The 18,272-nt window shown below is 37.7% G+C and overlaps 1 protein-coding gene across 8 annotated transcripts in view; it reads right to left on the reverse strand.

Annotated features, from left to right (window-relative positions):
* Positions 1–1,067: 1,067 nt before the first annotated feature.
* EFR3A (EFR3 homolog A) overlaps positions 1,068–18,272 on the reverse strand; it is a 78,135-nt gene continuing 60,930 nt past the window's right edge. For 6 of the 8 annotated variants that reach the window (XM_027645666.1, XM_027645664.1, XM_027645667.1 and 3 more), the window contains 8 exons: positions 17,097–17,228; positions 16,549–16,616; positions 15,221–15,348; positions 10,098–10,186; positions 7,124–7,172; positions 5,928–6,031; positions 5,272–5,321; positions 1,068–2,262 (listed from right to left, as the gene is read on the reverse strand). In XM_027645666.1, the coding sequence (XP_027501467.1) occupies positions 2,145–2,262; positions 5,272–5,321; positions 5,928–6,031; positions 7,124–7,172; positions 10,098–10,186; positions 15,221–15,348; positions 16,549–16,616; positions 17,097–17,228 (738 nt within the window). In that variant the 3' untranslated portion in view covers positions 1,068–2,144. Of the gene's footprint in view, positions 4,080–5,271; positions 5,322–5,927; positions 6,032–7,123; positions 7,173–10,097; positions 10,187–15,220; positions 15,349–16,548; positions 16,617–17,096; positions 17,229–18,272 lie in introns of all 8 variants that reach the window. The other 2 variants (XM_027645663.1, XM_027645662.1) reach the window with 2 other exon arrangements.

Raw genomic sequence — 18,272 nt, forward strand, 5'->3', positions numbered from 1 at the left:
ACAACCCCAGCTCTCTCAGCCTCTCCTCATAGGACTTGTGCTCCAGTCCCTTCACCAGCCTCGTTGCTCTTCTTTGGACCCGCTCCAGCACCTCAATATCCTTCCTGAACTGAGGGGCCCAGAGCTGAACACAATACTCCAGGTGTGGCCTCACCAATGCAGAGTACAGGGGAAGGATCACTTCCCTGCTCCTGCTGGCCACACTGTTCTTGGTGCAGGCCAGGATGCCATTGGCCTTCTTGGCCACCTGGGCACACTGCTGGCTCATGTTCAGCCTCCTGTCGATCAGCACCCCCAGGTCCCTTTCCGCCTGGCTGCTCTCCAGCCACTCTGTGCCCAGCCTATAGCGCTGCAGGGGGTTGTTGTGGCCAAAGTGCAGGACCCGGCACTTGGCCTTGTTGAACTTCATTCCATTGGAGTCAGCCCATCTCTCCAGTCTATCCAGATCCCTCTGCAGAGCCCTCCTGCCTTCTGGCAGGTCGACACTCCCTCCCAATTTGGTGTCATCAGCAAATTTGCTGATGATGGACTCAATCCCCTCATCTAAATCATCGATAAAGATGTTAAAAAGGACTGGGCCCAACACTGATCCCTGGGGAACACCACTGGTGACCGGCCGCCAACTGGATGCAGCTCCGTTCACCACCACTCTCTGGGCCCGGCCCTCCAGCCAGTTCCTGACCCAGCACAGAGTACCCCTGTCCAAGCCGTGGGCTGCCAGCTTTTCCAGGAGTATGCTATGGGAGACAGAATTGACACTATAAACCCAACAGGTTTTTTAACCAGCAAGGCAGGCCTGAAAAGCACAGGTTATTTATCTTCTTGAAGCTTATTTGCTATTAGAAAATTATTTTTGTATCTCTGCACTCTCAAATTCTAGTGGTCTTAGTAACAGCAATGGTTTAATAGTAAATAAATGTAGTATTTTAATAATGCTGAAGTGCTGTAACATTTGCAAAAACAAGTAAAATGGTGTGTAAAATGAGCTCTATTTTAAATGCTAAAAATTATGTCATTGACATCTTAACTGTGAGCAGTAAATATAAACTGACACACCTTAGAAAAGATTAATCTGAAATTTTGGTTTATTTTATTGCTTAAATATAGATTGCACAGTGTGTTCTTACATTTATTGAAACTGGTTCATTACATACAGTACAGAATATATGACCATCAGAACAACAGACAAATTGGCCCTACTGTGATTTTGGACAACAGGCTATTTCTATCTTTTGAAATTACCACAGATTTAATTTACCTTAAAGTGACCCACTACAAAAGCTATATTTTTTTCAAAATGACATAACGGGAAAGAGAACCCAAAGCACTGGAATACACTTAAACAGCTGGGTACCAATTCATAACCATTATGACAGTGCACAAAATGTTGCAGAAAAAACAGGACCAGTTTGCATAAGGAGCTTTTAAAGCTCTGCAACTTGTCTGAAGAACATAAAGAGAGAAGTGAAACATAGCAGCTTCATACTGTACAACAAACAGCATTCTTAATTCTTTTGGTTTCATTCATTAGCTACCTATAACAATAGCTACCAAAACAATACATTTTACAGTCTCTCCCGTCTCCCATATGTCTAGAAAGGCCAAAGTGAACCAATTACCAACTTACAGACTCCCTGAATTTCCAGAAAGGAAGAAATTAAATATCACGTGAACACGCAGAGTGTTACAAGCTCTTCGTTCCCTGCACAAAACCTGCACAAAACCTGCATTTACCAAACAAAGCTCATTTGAACACTGGAAACATGGAAACCTGCCATTAGCATAAATGAAAAATACTTCATAAAAAGAACGGAAAATGAAATGCTGAATCTAGTTATTTTAACATGCAGCATTCATGCAACAGAATTCAATCAGAGAAACAATCCTGTATTTACAGCATAGTCTTCATACTGCACAAGCGCAAACAGAAGTACATTCTTTATTACTTAGACTCCTTATTTTCTTTTTGTACAAAAGTGCTGAGTGATATTCTTAAAAAATTACAGTGTGGAGAAATGTTTTACATTGTATCCCTAGCTTAGATTTACTGTTTAAAAAATTACACTCTTTATATAGGCCAAAAAGCTATTAGTCTTACCTTAAAAAAAAAAAAAAAAAATGAAAACTAAAGGCTAGAGTCCTATTTATGTGTAGACTGTGGTCTGATCAGGCTGATACGCTGCAGCAGTAAAAATCGCAACGGAATGCTGTAGATAAGGGGCTGTTTCGTCATCCACTAACAGCTGTGATTGCACTGTTAAACTGAAAAGAAGGTCTCAATTACCTTTTGAGCTTTGTGAATGCCTTCTGAAAGTCTCAGCATGTCATCTCATAGGTTTAAGTAGCTGATATTTGTCTGATGTTATGTCACATCAGGCTTTTAAAAGTAGTTCAGCTGAATACTGAACTACAGTTCAAAAAACTTAAAATCCTTCTTACAGTGGGTTTGCAAGTGCTTCAAACACTCAGCAAATTAGCTGGGCTGATAACCCTTCAGATGGTAGAGTTATGCAATCAAAGATTAATTTAGGTTGGGACTTCTGAAAGTCATCTAAACCAAGCTCCTGCTCAAAGCAGGGTTAACTGAAGTTAGATCACTTTGTTCACGGCCTGATCACTGTTCATGCAAACCACTGGCTAAATTAAATGTCTACATTTATTACAGATTTTTGAGAGCATTCATTCATGTTTGTGCTGCTTCAGTCAGATTCAGAGAGATTAAGGGACTTCAAACTTAATATGCATGGCATCAATGAATGCTGTTTTTCCTTTTTGCCTGCAGAATTTAGTGAGTCATAAAGACAGTCTTGGCAATTATCATCAAAAGTCAGTGATTTCCTGTATCACTTTTACTTTATTTACATTTAATAGTATGCTCAGATACATAAACCTATGAAAGTTACCTTAAAGTTTTGAGAAATGAAACAAAAACAAAACACAGAGATGCATCTCTAAAAATGCTTTTGCTTGAAAATATATGTAATAAATTCTTGATCTTTAAATGGTTTCATTTAGTTTTCTTTCAATTTCTAAAATATCACTAAAAAGCTGTAATAAACTACAGAGAAATGCCTCATAGAATATATTTATAATTTCATTAATTATTATTTAAAATGCCCTCAGTTTATCTTCTGCTATACTAAATTCTCTCGTGTATTTATACTAAAGCAGACAGTAAATACTACTATGTTTTCAAAAGTACAGTCTGTAAACCATACACCTTAAGACACGAAAAATATTGCACAATTTCTTGCTTCGAGAGGAGATTTCTCTTCTCTTATGCAAAGCATTAAACTTTTAGCAAGAAACACAGGACATATACTGGGCATATTTATCTAAAAAGCATGTTATGTGATGCATCCAAAAAATACTTAACAGGTGTCCATTAATTCATTCATTGTACTTGAACACATGTAAGGTATTGGTTTTTTTCCATATATTTCAAACCAAACAAGTTGACTAGCTATGACAGTATGAACAAAAGGGAGCGACGGTAGCGCTCCACTGGTTACATTTAATGAAATGAAGCAAGGCAAAAGCATTCTAGTTAGACATAGAATTGAGGTGGAGATGAGAAAAAAACCCAACCAACCAAAAAAAAGGGGAAAAAAAAAAGATTTAACAGGTTCTTCAGTTACAGTATCTCCAATTAAAGGAATTTGCGGCAACACAAATTCCTAGAGTAACTGAAATATTCACCTGTATGGCAAGACAAGTTTTATATCTGACTTTTACATGTACTCAAATATGAAAATGAATCAACATGATCTATGAAAAACCTAACTTACAATATATTACAGAAGAAAACAATTCAAGACAATTTCATGAATTTGGCTAAAGTAATCTGTATTTGGCTCATGTCCATCATTATATTACTTAGTTTAGATACAGTAAACAATAAAATTTGAAAACTCATCTTGTTCTTTCTATTGTACTCTATTCTAAATAATGTCCAGCAGACTTCAGAAGACACTTAATACACACAAAGATCTGGAAACTTCATCTCATAGACTGGAACAGAATGGTAATGAGCATGTCCAGCAGTAATGGTCATCGTTCCTGAGGGGCTAGGCGGAGGACTGTGTGAGAAGCACAATCAATATATGTAATTTATAATTATATGGATTGCTTTGTTATAATACATACTAATTGCTGAGAAACAAGAGTAAACTATCCCCCCACCCCCCACCAACAGTATTTTATCCTCCTCCTGAAATTCTAATGAAATTACCATGCCCCAGGGATTTTTGTATTCTCGTCTATATCATCAATTTCACTGATGTTACAAAACTACCCAAATGCATTTTATTGCTAATAAATACTATTTATTCTGAACAATGGATGTTCACAGCTCTGTAATAATGCCATGTACTATTTTGGGTAGTATCTAATTACATTCTCAAACAGATGCAGCAATGGGAAAACAACAGCATTCTGCAACACTACTGATAGACACAGAAATACTGTAAGACTGTGAGACACTGTGACATGGTTTCTGGAGAGTCTTCACTATCAAAAAGATTCAAAATAGGAAGAAAATCAAAGTGATGAAGAGTACTCTTTTTCAGTGTACTGTTTTTGGCTGGGACTGAGAATTTTTTTACATTAGCAGGTCTGGGACTGTGTTTTAGATTTGTGCTGGGAACAGTGTTGATAACACAGGGATGTTTGTGTTACTGATGAGCAGAGCTTACACAGAATCAAGGCCTCTTTTGCTGCTCACGCTGCTGTGCCAGTGTGAGGGCTGGAAGTGGGCAAGGAGTTAGGAGGAGACACAGATGGGACAGATGACCCCAACTGAGCCATGGGATATCCCAGACCATGTGGTGTCATGCTAACCAATAAGAGCTTTAAGGAAAGAAGTAGGATAGGAAGGACAATTCAGAGTGTGGCATTTGTCTTCCCAACAAGCCCTGATTTCCTGGAGATGGCTAAACACCTGCCCACCCATGGGAAGTGAATGAATTTCTTATTCTGCTTTGCTGGTATGTGGGATTTTGCTTTACCTATTAAGCTGTTCTTATCTCAACCCATGGTTTTTCCCACTTTTACCCTTCCAATTTTCTTTCTCATCCTATTGAGGAGGGGTAAGCCAGTGGTTATGTGAGGCTGAAACAGCTACCAGGGTTTAACCACAGCACACAGTTAAGCCCATTATTTTCTCCCTATGACATTTCTTTATGAACACTATGACATAACCAACTGAAAGTAGCCATAGCTGTTTTATAACTCATTTTTCACTCATGACACTCTTCCTGCATAAAGCCTTACCGAATGGTGAGTTCCAGTATCTGTGCAAGTCTGTCATGAAGCAAGTTTGCCTAGGGAAGAAAAATTAAAATTGAATTATTAACTCCTATATATTGATTGAACTGAGCTCCGATGAATGTGCCAGGCCATACTCAGTGAGTGTGTTCTGCATTGCCACATGCAAATCTAGGCAGCAACTCCTGTCCCATTTCCTCACTGCTGAAAGGATTCTGACCCTTGAAGATGCATTTGAGATTGAGTGAGCCTGTCCTGGAGTGCCAGGAATTATATAGCAAATTCTGCTGTTGCAGACAGGAGTTTAGCAAACCTGAAATACATTTAGTTGTTCAAAATATACAGTGGGGTAAATACTGCTCCAGTTATCCCAGAATGAAATAGGAATGGACTGTGAATGTGGATTTCAAACACAGCAAGGAAAGCATTAGGGTGAAGAATATATGAGATATCCATTTCTTTCCAAATGGTCTCGGAACAACCAAAAGCATGCTTTAAGTTACTGGAATCTCCCAGCATTGACAACAGTGGAGGCAAAACAAAGAACTGAACTTCTTCTTTACAGCAGCAGTGACACAACATAAATCACCTGCAGCCAGCACATCCCCATTAATGCCTACATCAATTTCTTCAGTGCTGTATAACATTTTCCAGAAACTCACTTTGGTTTCACACTGGGCTGCGATTTCTTCAAATGGCGCTTTTTGGAACTTTTCAATCACAAGACGCCTTTTTTCCTTTTCCTGTTCTTCAAGTCCATTGTTATCTTAAAAGAATAATAAAAAAATAGAGACAACTGCAATCTTCGCCTATCAAGTATAAGTGATATAAACGTTCATATGTGCACTGCAGAAAAAGCACTGTGCTTCAAGTGATGCACCCATTCTCAAGTAAGGTGTCATCTGGCACTGCCTCTAGCGAAATGCAGACAAAATTTCAGGGAGCTGGTTTGAGGACCCAGTTTTGCCCCTTTCTTACTATGTGCTTTAATTATGAGTACATCTAGACTCCCTTTTGCTTTATTGCCTGGACTCAGGACTGCACTTGGGTGCATGCTAGTTCAGACTCAGAAGAAGGAAGCATCCTGCCTCCCAGTACCATGCTGACAGGTGGCCAGAATTTTCTATTAGAATTTGGAAAAAGTGAGTTCAACCTCCACAGACTGAGTGAACTTACAAGCAGCTGGAACTTTCCAGCATCTAATGAATTTAAGTACCTTGGGGATTAGGCACATCTGGAAGACTGATAGACTAAATCATTGTTTAAAACATCAGTGTCTATTGTTTAAAACACCAATGTTTAATCCATATTTTGAACAGGATTTTAGTGGACTAGACAGCATTAATTAGTAATTACTTATAGTAATATGAAATAAGGAATTCAAGTAATTCTGTGTTCTTGTAGCTGGGTCACTTGTTACAAAAATATTCTTTTAAAAAATCTGAGTGTTTTTGAAGTCCACAATGTGCACCTTACAATCTGTTTTCTGAATGCATTGAAGACCTTAAAATCTTAATACATAAAAAATATTTAAGTTGCTTTATAAATAATCATCCAATATAGCTTGCAAATCTCATGTTATTTATGGCTTGGCCTGTAAGGCAAATTTAACAGATGACAGGCATTTCCAGATGCTTTTCATTCAGTCCCATTAACTTCAGAAAATGAATTCACTAACATTATCAAAGTATCATTTCAGAAATTTAGAAATAAATAACTGAAGTTTTAAACAAATTTACTAGCTGAAGAGAAACAAATGTAATGTTTTCATTATGTTATTCTGGCCATTCCTTTTTCTCTAGCAATTCCATAGTAATTGAGGACTATTCTGCATAAACACAACTGTAATAAATCTTACCAATGGCTTTCTTCAAAGCTTCAAAGGTGATTTCTTCAGTATTATCAATCTAAACACAAAGAAACAAAACCCTTAATCATCACATATAACATATAAGTTTCAAAAAAATAAGGAATGTGAAAAAGCCAGGGCTTTTCTGCCTTACAAGTCTCTAATAGCTTTATCTGGAGTTTCTGTGACAGACAACAGAACACTAATTCATTCACATTTTTAAAGCCACTGCAAATAGTGAGGAAATTTTTATCAAATGAGGTGAAGGAAAACTTTGCAAATTCTAGTCAAGATGCTCTATAGCAACTATACTTTGGAAAAGGACTTGAATTTTGGCAGAACACTCCTTTGGGTCAGGAATAGGCTGTAGTGTTTCTATACTATAAAGTCTTAGTACTGGGTTCTTAAACAACTGATGTGAATAAAGGCAACTGGTTCCTGAGACTTGTTGAGTTACCAGCAATGTGATGCTAAAATAAGAGATGGCAGTAGAGTGGAGAGTGGAAAATGGTTATTGCTTTAGTCTAACTTTGTACCAGTACGGGTTCCAAATAATTTGGTGCTTATGTCATAAACATGGGAGTTAAAGGGCTCTTCATAACAAGCTATGTCTGATGCACTGAGAAAATCTGTTCATCTAGTGATATGAATATCCATTTGCTGCAGATGTACTTCATTAGGAACTGCTTGGGGCTGCAAAATTACCAAAGATGTATGAATATTTCTCTGAAGAGCTCCAGTTCATGGATCTTTGTGTTTCAATTCATTACAGACCTGGAGTTTCTGTAGAGTTTCTATACCGGTAAATACATTTACAGTGAAACCACTGTGATGATATTAGGGGAGAATGCTTAGATGGCAGAACAGTGTTCACCTGAATATAACATGGTTCCTTGGCTTGAACCGCCTCACTTCAATCCTTCAAACAGGTAAATAGGCAGCACTGTTATTTTTCCTTATAAACACTAATTGTTTAGAATGGTCTAATGTGATTTAAGATAAGAGATTTGTAAAGTAGCAAGAAGTTACTTCATCCAATTCAGAACACTCTGAATTCTTTCAATTTTTTAATTTATTGGCTTGAGCTATTGTAGAGGGAAAAGCCAGCAGAAATAGCTGTTTCCTTTTTACTTAAGTTTTATTTCAGGAGATGGAGCTGTAAATGATACTTTTCTATCATTTTACTACATTAGCATTGTATTCTCTACCTCTGAATATATAAAAGAATAATTAATAAACAGTGAAACACCCTTTGTGTCAAATATTTGTGGATATGGCTAGAGATCAAGGGTATTCTGAAATAATCACCTTTTATACAATTCACATTTGATGAATTAATCATTAATTCTAAAATTTCCATTAATTAAGTAGGTAATCCTCTCAATCATAAGCTTTATGTTCCTTTTTTTCTGCAGTTTAGTTCTGCTGACAGTTATGGATTGTTATACTTACTAATCTACAAAGCAAGAGAACCAGATTTCATATATAGCTACGAAGATGCAGTCAGCAAATTGGAAAATACTGGTTCTTCCTTTGCTTTGTAAACAAACATCATAAGTAAGGGAGAAATACTTTGCTTCCTGTGTTTCTGATTAATAAAATTCTTCTTTTTAAGAGGTAAAACAGTAATTCATTATCCAAGACACTGGACCACATTAAGACCACATTAAACTGAGAACCCATAAAAAGGTTTTGATTTATCTACAACCACTTCAAAAATGTCTATATATCAATGCTTGATATAATATCAGCATAATAATTTGAAATCTGAAATGGAAACTTCATTCATTTAATTCTACTTTCAAGACAGTTGTTCAATCATATATAACCACATATAATACACAATCTTAAAATGAATACTAATGACAAACACCCCCAGTCCTGCGAGGACCATTCACTTTCTTCAGAAAGCTAGAGATCTGATTGTCTCCCTTATTTTTCAAATACTTTTTTTCTTCTTTCTCCTGAACTTTTATTTGTATCCTTGCTAAAGCACAAAAGTGAACACAAAATATCATCTGAGGTACCATCAGCACAAAACAGAAATAAATAATAATAATGATCATGCAAAACATAGATCACTTCTGTCTAAAATGAAGCTTGCTCCTTTGCAATAGCACTCAGCTTGACTAAGTCCACATATTCTGTCTCATGTCTTTAGGCAGTTTGTGCTTGAACATGCCAAAGGTAAGAATCATCTGTACTTCATCTGAGGTACAAACACCTCAATTTCAACAGCTAATCTCCACTGCAACCAGCAGAAATCTGGTTAATAAAAATAAGTAGAACCTTAAAAAAGATTCAGTAGAAATTTATTTTAAGAAATACTTCAAATGAAGTGTCAAAAGACGTGTGATAATTTTAATTATAAGGCAGTCTTCCTAAGGGATAATTAGCATCAGCTCCTGTACCCTACATATGAACTTTCTGTTGCTACTTTATCCTTTCTGTGAGTTTAAAGTGCTGTGTGCTAAACTCTGCTGGAAGGGAACAGTGATACTGTAACACTGCGGTGCACAAAGCCTGACTAGTCTTCACCTGTCCCTCTCACAGAGGGCAGGTCAACCACTAATCTTGCATCTCTCTTGTTTTACATCTCTCAGCCCCATGTTGATGAACAAGTTTCTCAAATACTTCAAATGATGAAAGGAATTTACTGGTTGCCTCAAAAGGCAGATAAAACATTTCAGAATATTTACTCATAAAACATCAGTTGTTCAGTGTGTAAACGTATTGCTACCCCATATTCTGCAGCACTATCTGTAAAAAACTACAGTGATAAAACACTTAACATTTTTATACAGCAAGACCAGCACCAGTGTCTTTGACAACACACTTCTGCAAAGACAACTTAAAAAAAATCAACCCCTTGAAGTATTTACAATGCTAGAATAATCAGATATTAGACTTTCTGGAAAAACTTCACTTGCATTATCCCCCTCCCTCCAAGATGCTGCTTTAAAATATTCTGGGATTTTCATACCTTATCCTCTGTGTTGTTGCCAGGCAGAATATCCACCTGAAGAGACACTGTGTCCACAATGCTTTTTCTCCTGGAGAGTCTGTCTTCATCTAGCAGAAAAACAACTTCTCTCACTTTTTGTGTAACACTTGAAACATGATCAATCAAATTTCTACCCATGAGATGCAAATTTGTTTCCATATGCCTATTTTACCCATGATCATCTATTTTATCATTTGAATAGTTGTGAAAAAATGATCAGTTACGGCTCTAAATTACTAAATATGAAAGAAAATAATGTTTTTATTGTCTCTTTCCCATCCCAGATCTTGCCAACCTTCCCTTGAAAGCCCAGAAATTTAAAAAATGAGATGAGCTCTTATTCAAATGCATAATAAGAAACATAGCACATGATGATATATAGCTGCAGAGTTCTTTACAAAAGCCTGAACTTATTTTCTTGGTTGTGAAATTTAAATATTAAGGTCTTAATTCTGAAACAGAAAAGGGCTTCTTGGAAATGACTCATTAACAGAAGAAATAGATTTCTGAATGGAAATGAACAACAATCCTTCCTTATTCTTGTTGCTACAAGCACCATATTCAGCAAGTCTAAAAATCTACTGGGTGAAAAAAATTCTCTCCATTTCACACTTCCTACAAAGATTTTAGCAGGTCCAGCTGGCCTAAAAAGTTGTCAGAATAAGACCAACTGTGCTGATACTAAAAGCAGCACAACAATTTCATTAATGCATAAGCAGATTATGATCGAACCATCCATCAGTTAATGGATTTTCCTTCTGTGACTCCATTCCTGAGGCAGTGCAGCAATAATCTTTTCTCATTTTTAACATTTAGTGTATTAACATGAGATTTTAATAAACAGTAAAAATGTATTTTAAGACATGTCATGAGAATCCTTCAACAAAGAGAGACTCGAGAGGTCTGACTTTTGTGTATCTCATTTACAAAACCATGAATTGCGATGTCACATTTTAAATTTTAGCCAAGATCAAGCCATTTGGACCTGGCTACTGTTATTTGATTACTTGCACTGCCCACAGTTAGAAGCACCTACAGGCACTTGAAACTAAGATTGAGAGAAGGATTTAAAATTCCCCCACCACAAGGTAATTTATGCTGGTTCTTCTATAAACTTTGTTTAAGCCACTTCTAGCAAAGTGCTTTTGCTGTGCAAATATTGAGCATGAACAAACAGAATTCATTCCAGCAGAGCTGAACATCCTCAGCTTTTAAAAACCAAGAAATAACTTTCAGAAATTGCATAAATGAAATGTCATTTTAAGATCAAGAGGCAGTGAAAGAACAAGATTAGTGGAAAACACCTGAATTCTAGCTATATTTGCCAGGTTCCCAGAGACCCTGAGCATTTGAAGTGGCATTCTGAAGGATTTACTTAATTTTTAATCCCTGATGGCTCGCTGGTACATGACCCAATATATACAGAGTCTGAGGAAAGCACCTCAGCCCTCAAAAGAAAACACAAGACAAAACTACATCTCTGCTGCCATCTTGCTGCTCTCTCTGTAACTGACACACAAACACAAGATACATTTTCAGAGCTACTTTGGATAGAAATCATTTTTGCAATGGATGCTTCACTGTACTTGACTGAGAAAAATACCCATTTGTCTCTAATTTCAACATATTAAGTGGCTAAAAAATGGGGAAAGTTTCCATTTTTTCTGTTATATGATACAAAGCTCATTTCCATACACACAAAGGAGCCCAGAGGCACGAGGAAAGCCCCAACACCCACTGCCCCAGCCCCTGACAGGCCTGTCCCAGAAGCCTTGGCTCTATGGCCTGGGGAGTGGCACCCACACCATGGGGCAACAGGAGCTGCTCTCTGCATCCACCTCACTGGCTGATCACTTTTCACAAGGGCATGTAGGAATAGGACAAGGGGGAACACCTTTGAACTAAAAGAGGGTAGATTTAGATTGGATATTTGGAATAAATTCTTTACTGTGACGGCGGTGAGGCACTGGAACAGGCTGCCCAAAGGAACTGGGGCTGTCCCGTCTCTGGAAGTGTTCAAGGCCAGGTTGGATGGGGCTTTGAGCAACCTGGTATAGCGGAAGGTGTCCCTGCCCACGGCAGGGGATTTTGGAACTAGATGATCTTTAAAGTCCGTCTTTTCCTGGGTGAGGAACTCTATTCTTTGTGCAGTTATGTGCATGGGGGTCTGAGCACAGTAACTGGAGTCAGACCACAGGTCAGGGGCCTGGTGGGTCTGGAGCAAGCAAAGATGCACAGCACGATGATTCCCACGCGATCATGAGGGAACATCAAGCTGGACCAGCAGGCAAATAGGGCAAGTGGTCTGGGAGCGAGCGGTGACCGCGTGTGTCTGGCTCTGTGTGTTCCTGAGGGGCAGGCCCCTGGAGAGACCAGGAGGCCCAGGTCAGCTGTCAGGAAGACCATGGAGCCTGGGGGGTTGACTGGGATCCATGGACATGCACACGGGCATCACAGTGTGCAAGGGGGATCTGCACCAGCATCTGGACTGGGGTTGTGGCACTTGAAGGACTCACATGCTCAGGTGCCAGTGACTGGGGAGATTGGGAACCAGGAGACAGTTGGTGGGAAGACAGTGTCTAAGTCCAGTCCTGGTGGGATGCACACAGCTACTGGGATGCAGACAGAATATATGCACATACACATATTCTGCTAAAGGATCTTTATCCTGAACAGCCAGTGAGTAAGATAACTCTTCATTCTTTGAACAATTGAGAGCTTCTTCCAACTTTCTACAAGTTCTTGCAATGTCACTCAAAGAGGTAATTAGTACCATCACAAAAATGATACCTCTAGCCCTACTACCTGCTCAGGAAAAGAAAATAGGAAGCTACTACCATTGTAGAGTTTCAAATCAAGAGTAAACATAAAGGTAAACCTGACAGCAGCTAACAGTGCTACAGGTATATCAAGGAGATGAACAAAAAGAAGCATATGGAAACACTAAGTACACCAAGTACAACACAATTTCTGGCCTAAAGATCTAAAGGCCTTCTAAAAGCATTTTTTGACAGTGCACATCCTATAGAGACACCACAGGCAGCAGGAGAGCAGGCTGACCTACAACTCATTTTTACCTTTTGACTTGTGTTTGCATTTATGAGGTTTTTTGCCTGATGGAAATAGAGCTGAATTAAAAAAATATATATGTACTGACAAAAAAAATTATTAAAAGTGCATTTAAATTATCATTTTTCTCCCTCCCCCAAGTAAGGAAGAGAAAAAGGCAGATAAAAAAACCTGCAGATATGAATGTTTTTCAAACTGACAAGAAATATCAAAACATGAAACAAAGACAGGATGACAAAATTATGTCTACAAGCCATTGTTAAGCATTGTGTCACTGATATTTGGAAAAATCAGAAATAATCAGGATGAAATATTTACTGGCTTTTTGGGTTCAACCCTAGATTTCACAGGAATATAGAAAAATGGATTAATTTTTACTAAGATTAATGATTTCTTTTGAAACACTACATTCTAGCATTATAATATTAACAGTAGAAATGAAACATTTCATTGCATTAAAAAATTAAAAGCTTAGGAATTCCAAAATATCCATTTGTTCCTGATTTAGTTAAAAGAAAACCTTGGAAGCTCAATATTCCACAGCATTAGAGATTAATGTATTTATTAGCTATGGCAACAGAAAAGGAACAAGTTTTGGTTGCTGCTCTTTACAAAAACATTACAAAAAACCCCAAACCCATCTGACTCACATATACTAAGATTTAGGATTAAATATGGCAATTTCTCATCACGTGCAGAGGCAGTTAATCACATACTTGCAGGTAAACTCACTTAATCTTGCTGTCAGAACTTTCATGTCCTCCTGTGTAGAAATGCATTTTCAGCAAAGTATCCAAGAAAACCCTAACAAGGTCATTTGGGCACAAATACACCTTGGTTTCTAGAAGAGGCTTAACATAAATTTCAAACCAACCTATCTTTCTCATTCCATTCTCATTTACTCAAAGTCAGTAATGTTTCCTTACTTGCTGGCTACCTCTTCTGCCAATACTAAAATATAACGTTAATTGTTTTTCTGGATGCCAGAAGAAGAAATCTGTGAAGGATAGGAACATTATCCTTTCTAGAAGACAACCAGCAACAGAAAACACAGACATTGTAGTTGTGTCAGAACATATCACTAGCGTGCCTGGTAGCATCTGGGACAAATCCACACATGCTGTTTGCAGAACTCAATTCCTCCCATAGCAGCTATCCAAAAAAGACACTCAAGAGCAGGCAGCAATGTCGCTGAATCAGACTGCAAGAACGACAGATCTGGCATTCACTGTCCCTATGTACTATGATTCTTCCTATGTGTGAGCTACAGAACAGAGAAGTCACATTTTTCTGCTTTAAGGCTGCGGTGTCCCACAGACTGTTTACAATAGCAACTGGTTACATAGAGCCACAAAACACACATTGTTAAGAAAAAAAATTCTTCGAACCATTTTTTGAGTAAGTTGCTCAATTGGCTGTTGAAAATATACTAAAAGCCAAAAGGACATAATGTCACATACTTGCTAGTCCTCCACACACTGTCCACACAGCCTGCATAGCTGGAACTCCCACAAACCTTCCTCAGGCATTTCTACTGTTACCTGACACTAAGCTTGCATAAGTATCTAATGAAAAAAACATCCCATTCTTGACTAAATTAGCATCTGTTCATTTAGAATTTATCTAAGGCAAATAACTCAGCACAAGACCATATGGCAAAAGCATGGAATATTTTTCATTCAGTGTTTACATAAAAAGAATAAAGTATGCTGGCTTGTATATTCTCAAATTAACACAGGTAGTCTTTTGAAAGCAAAGACTTCATTAAAAAGAGTCAAAGTGGGTTCGAGGCCTTTCTGCCCCTCTTCCTTTCATTAAGGAAAAAAAAAAACCTTAAAAAGACAAATAGTTGAAACTTTTTACAGTTTTGCAGAGTAGCTAATGAGAAAAAACCACTCCATCCTAAGAAGACAAAATGATCTGATTAGGTTTTGTTGCCAAGCAGTCACATTACATTTCACTGGCACACAACACATTAAGAAAGCATTCTTAATAACTGGTACTTTGTGGTGTTGCTACTAATCAGCACTTACCTGTTACCTGGGGTACATACGGAACTGACAATCTTTCCACACTGTATCCACTGCCTCCTAATGATTCTGCAATCTGGTTCGTCAGGAAAAATAAGTCTTTTTCATGCTTCTCTAAGGATTTTGGAAGACTGTCAAAATATATATTTGAAATTATTGTCTACAAATAGGTATTTGTTGGTTACAGAAAATATTCCTCCAATGTCTGTGAGCAACCAATGGTAATGATTTGATGGAAATGAAGCTTGCTCAGTTTTTTAGGAATGAATATACACCCAAAATTAGTTTATTCAACACCTCTGCATTATTTTAAATTACCTTAACACTTACTGGCTATCCAAAATATGTTTCTCATCTATTCTGCTACATCTTGAGAGAAAATAGTCTCTGTTAAATAAAAAAAAAAACCTGCAGAGCAATAGTAATATTAATAGTAATTAATTAATAGCAACAGTAATATTTGCCATTTGCCAGCAGCGTGCCCTTGTGGCAAAAGAGACTGAGGTATCCTGGGCTGTATCCTGTATCCTGGCTGACAGGAGGAACATTGTCAGCAGGTTGAGGCAGGAGATCCTACCCCTCTACTCAGCTCTGTTAAGGCCACACTGGACTATTGAGTCGGGTGCTGCACTCGCCAGGGAAGGTGAGGCTTTACTTTAGGGAGTCCAACTAATCCACTAAGGTGGATTAAGGGACTAGAGCATCTCTCCAATGAAGACAGAGAGAGAGAGCTGGAACAGTTCAGCATGGAGAAAAGAACATGGATCTTATCAATGTGTACAACTACCGTAAGGGAGAGAAGGTGGAAAGGCTTGTCAGTGCTGCTCTGTGACAGAGCCAGAGGCAACTGCGCAAACTGAAACACAGAAGGTTCTGGCTGAATATCAGGGAACAGTTCTTTACTGTGAGGGTGACCAAGCATTGATACAGGTTATCCAGAGGGGTTGTGGAGTCTCCATCCTTGGAGATATTCCAAAGCCATCTGGATGTGGCCCTGCTTAAGCAGGGACCAGATGACCTCCAGAGATGCCTTCCAGCCTCATCCATTCTGTGATTCGGTGAAAACGGATTTGGCTGTGTTAGCACATACACCAAGCATCATATTGTAAGGGTGTTAGTGCCTCTGACTACAATAAAAAAAGTCTGAAACTCACCTTTTTTTCCCCTATATATGCTCATGCTTTCAATATTTGGGTTTCTTCTGCCTACCCTGTACACTACTAAACCCCTAAATTATTTTTCACATATGTAACATATTTCAGTGATGTCTGAATTTTAATAGTAAAAGAGGTACTTCACTGTCCACTAATTGACATTTTGTCCCTCCTTACTTGCATTTGTCTTTGAAAATTGTTTCTGGGAGGAAATAAGATGCTTCCACACTTCTGGTTTCAATGACCTGAAAAAAAGACAAGACAAACAGTACAAATGGAGTAGTTCCATAGCTGTTTTCTCCAATAACTAACTCTCACTAGCACATCTACCTCAGCACAAATGAGGCCTTCAGAATTTCTTTTAACCAGAGAAAGAGAGTCTGGCACTCACCCTTTAGACTAAAAATCTGGTTCTCATGGTCTTGTACCTGTCAGTACTTTTTCAGCCAAGCCAGTGAGGCTGTAAAGTCTTATACCAGATGAGGATTTAGCCTATTATATATGGTACTATAAACAAAGTAAAAATGCTATACTTTGAGAGAAGATTATTCTGTTTATAATTTGAAGAGTCAGCAAGTAATGCCATCAGAGACTGAAGACCAAGAGCAATGTCAGTGGACACAAATATGGGAGAACAAGACCATAAGCCATTACTTGATACAAGTTATTTACTCATTTTAAAGTAGAGTGTGTAGTGTCATAAATGACATTTAATTATGTGTTACCTTGCTGACATGCTGACAAAGGGCAGGAACTGCAATCATCTGACTCAGAAAGTTTAGATAGGCTGCAACCAATGCCATGACACCACAACGATTAAACATTGGTAGATTATCCTCGTTGATGATGGCAATGTCCTGAAATACAAAGGATAGCATTATGCCTTCCAAAGTTAACAGGCTGTCCTGAATATATAGAAGTCAAATTTATTATTAGTAACACTACCAGACAGATGATGACGATCTGCTACTACTTAGTATTTGATACTTCTCATCTTAAAATTCTAGTCTTTTAGCTCACTCCTGAACTACAAATATATTGATCTGAAGTTAAAAAGCTTAAAAATTCAACAATTACGAAGAGAAATAAATTTACTCAACTCAAAATTCTGTTTCTCAGAAAGGAAGTACTGGTTTATAACTGGTAATCTCTTGTACTTACCACCTCCTGATCAAAACATTTTTTCAGGAAAATTAGAAATAGCAGTTTAATCACAAAGATCACCTGTGTGAGTCACAGATACAGCATCATAAAGGGAATTATTTCATCCTTATTAGCATTTCTATGTTTATTCAGACTGCATTATTTTTGCTCTAGTAAAACTCCTAATGTCATTTTTATTAAGTAAGGATTTGGTTCTGTGACAAATTTTATAATTAAGGATGCACACTGCATTTCAGAGGTTTCATAATACAGATGCACATTTGGGAATAAGATTAATGACAGAGAGAACTGGGAATACAGGGCCTGATTTCATCAAATTTACAGGGCACATGTTAGCACTCCTTTATTTTTTTTAATGCTTTGATTTCAACACAGACAAACTTAGTAAGTTTGACAGTTTCCCTGAAGACTGTATGCAAGTATGAGACAATGTATGATTTTTTTAACAAAATGTTAAGGAATAAAGCCTATCAACACACTAACAGAATTTTACTCTAAGGTGAGATTAAATAGCTTGGTTTGACAAATATTCCCAACCAAACAATTATACAAAAGCTTTCATCCAAGGCAAGGACAGTTCATACCTTTTATACAGAACACTGATGCACAATGACATGTTGTAAGAACACCTTTTCAATCTGCTAACAAATATCAGTGATTCTAGGAAACATTTCAACAAATTTCCACATCTGCTACTTTTCCTGAATAGCACATGCTGTAGAAATTTGTTACAAAAC

Source organism: Corapipo altera, unplaced genomic scaffold (assembly GCF_003945725.1).
Source record: "Corapipo altera isolate COAL_440 unplaced genomic scaffold, ASM394572v1 51, whole genome shotgun sequence".
NCBI lineage: Eukaryota > Metazoa > Chordata > Aves > Passeriformes > Pipridae > Corapipo > Corapipo altera.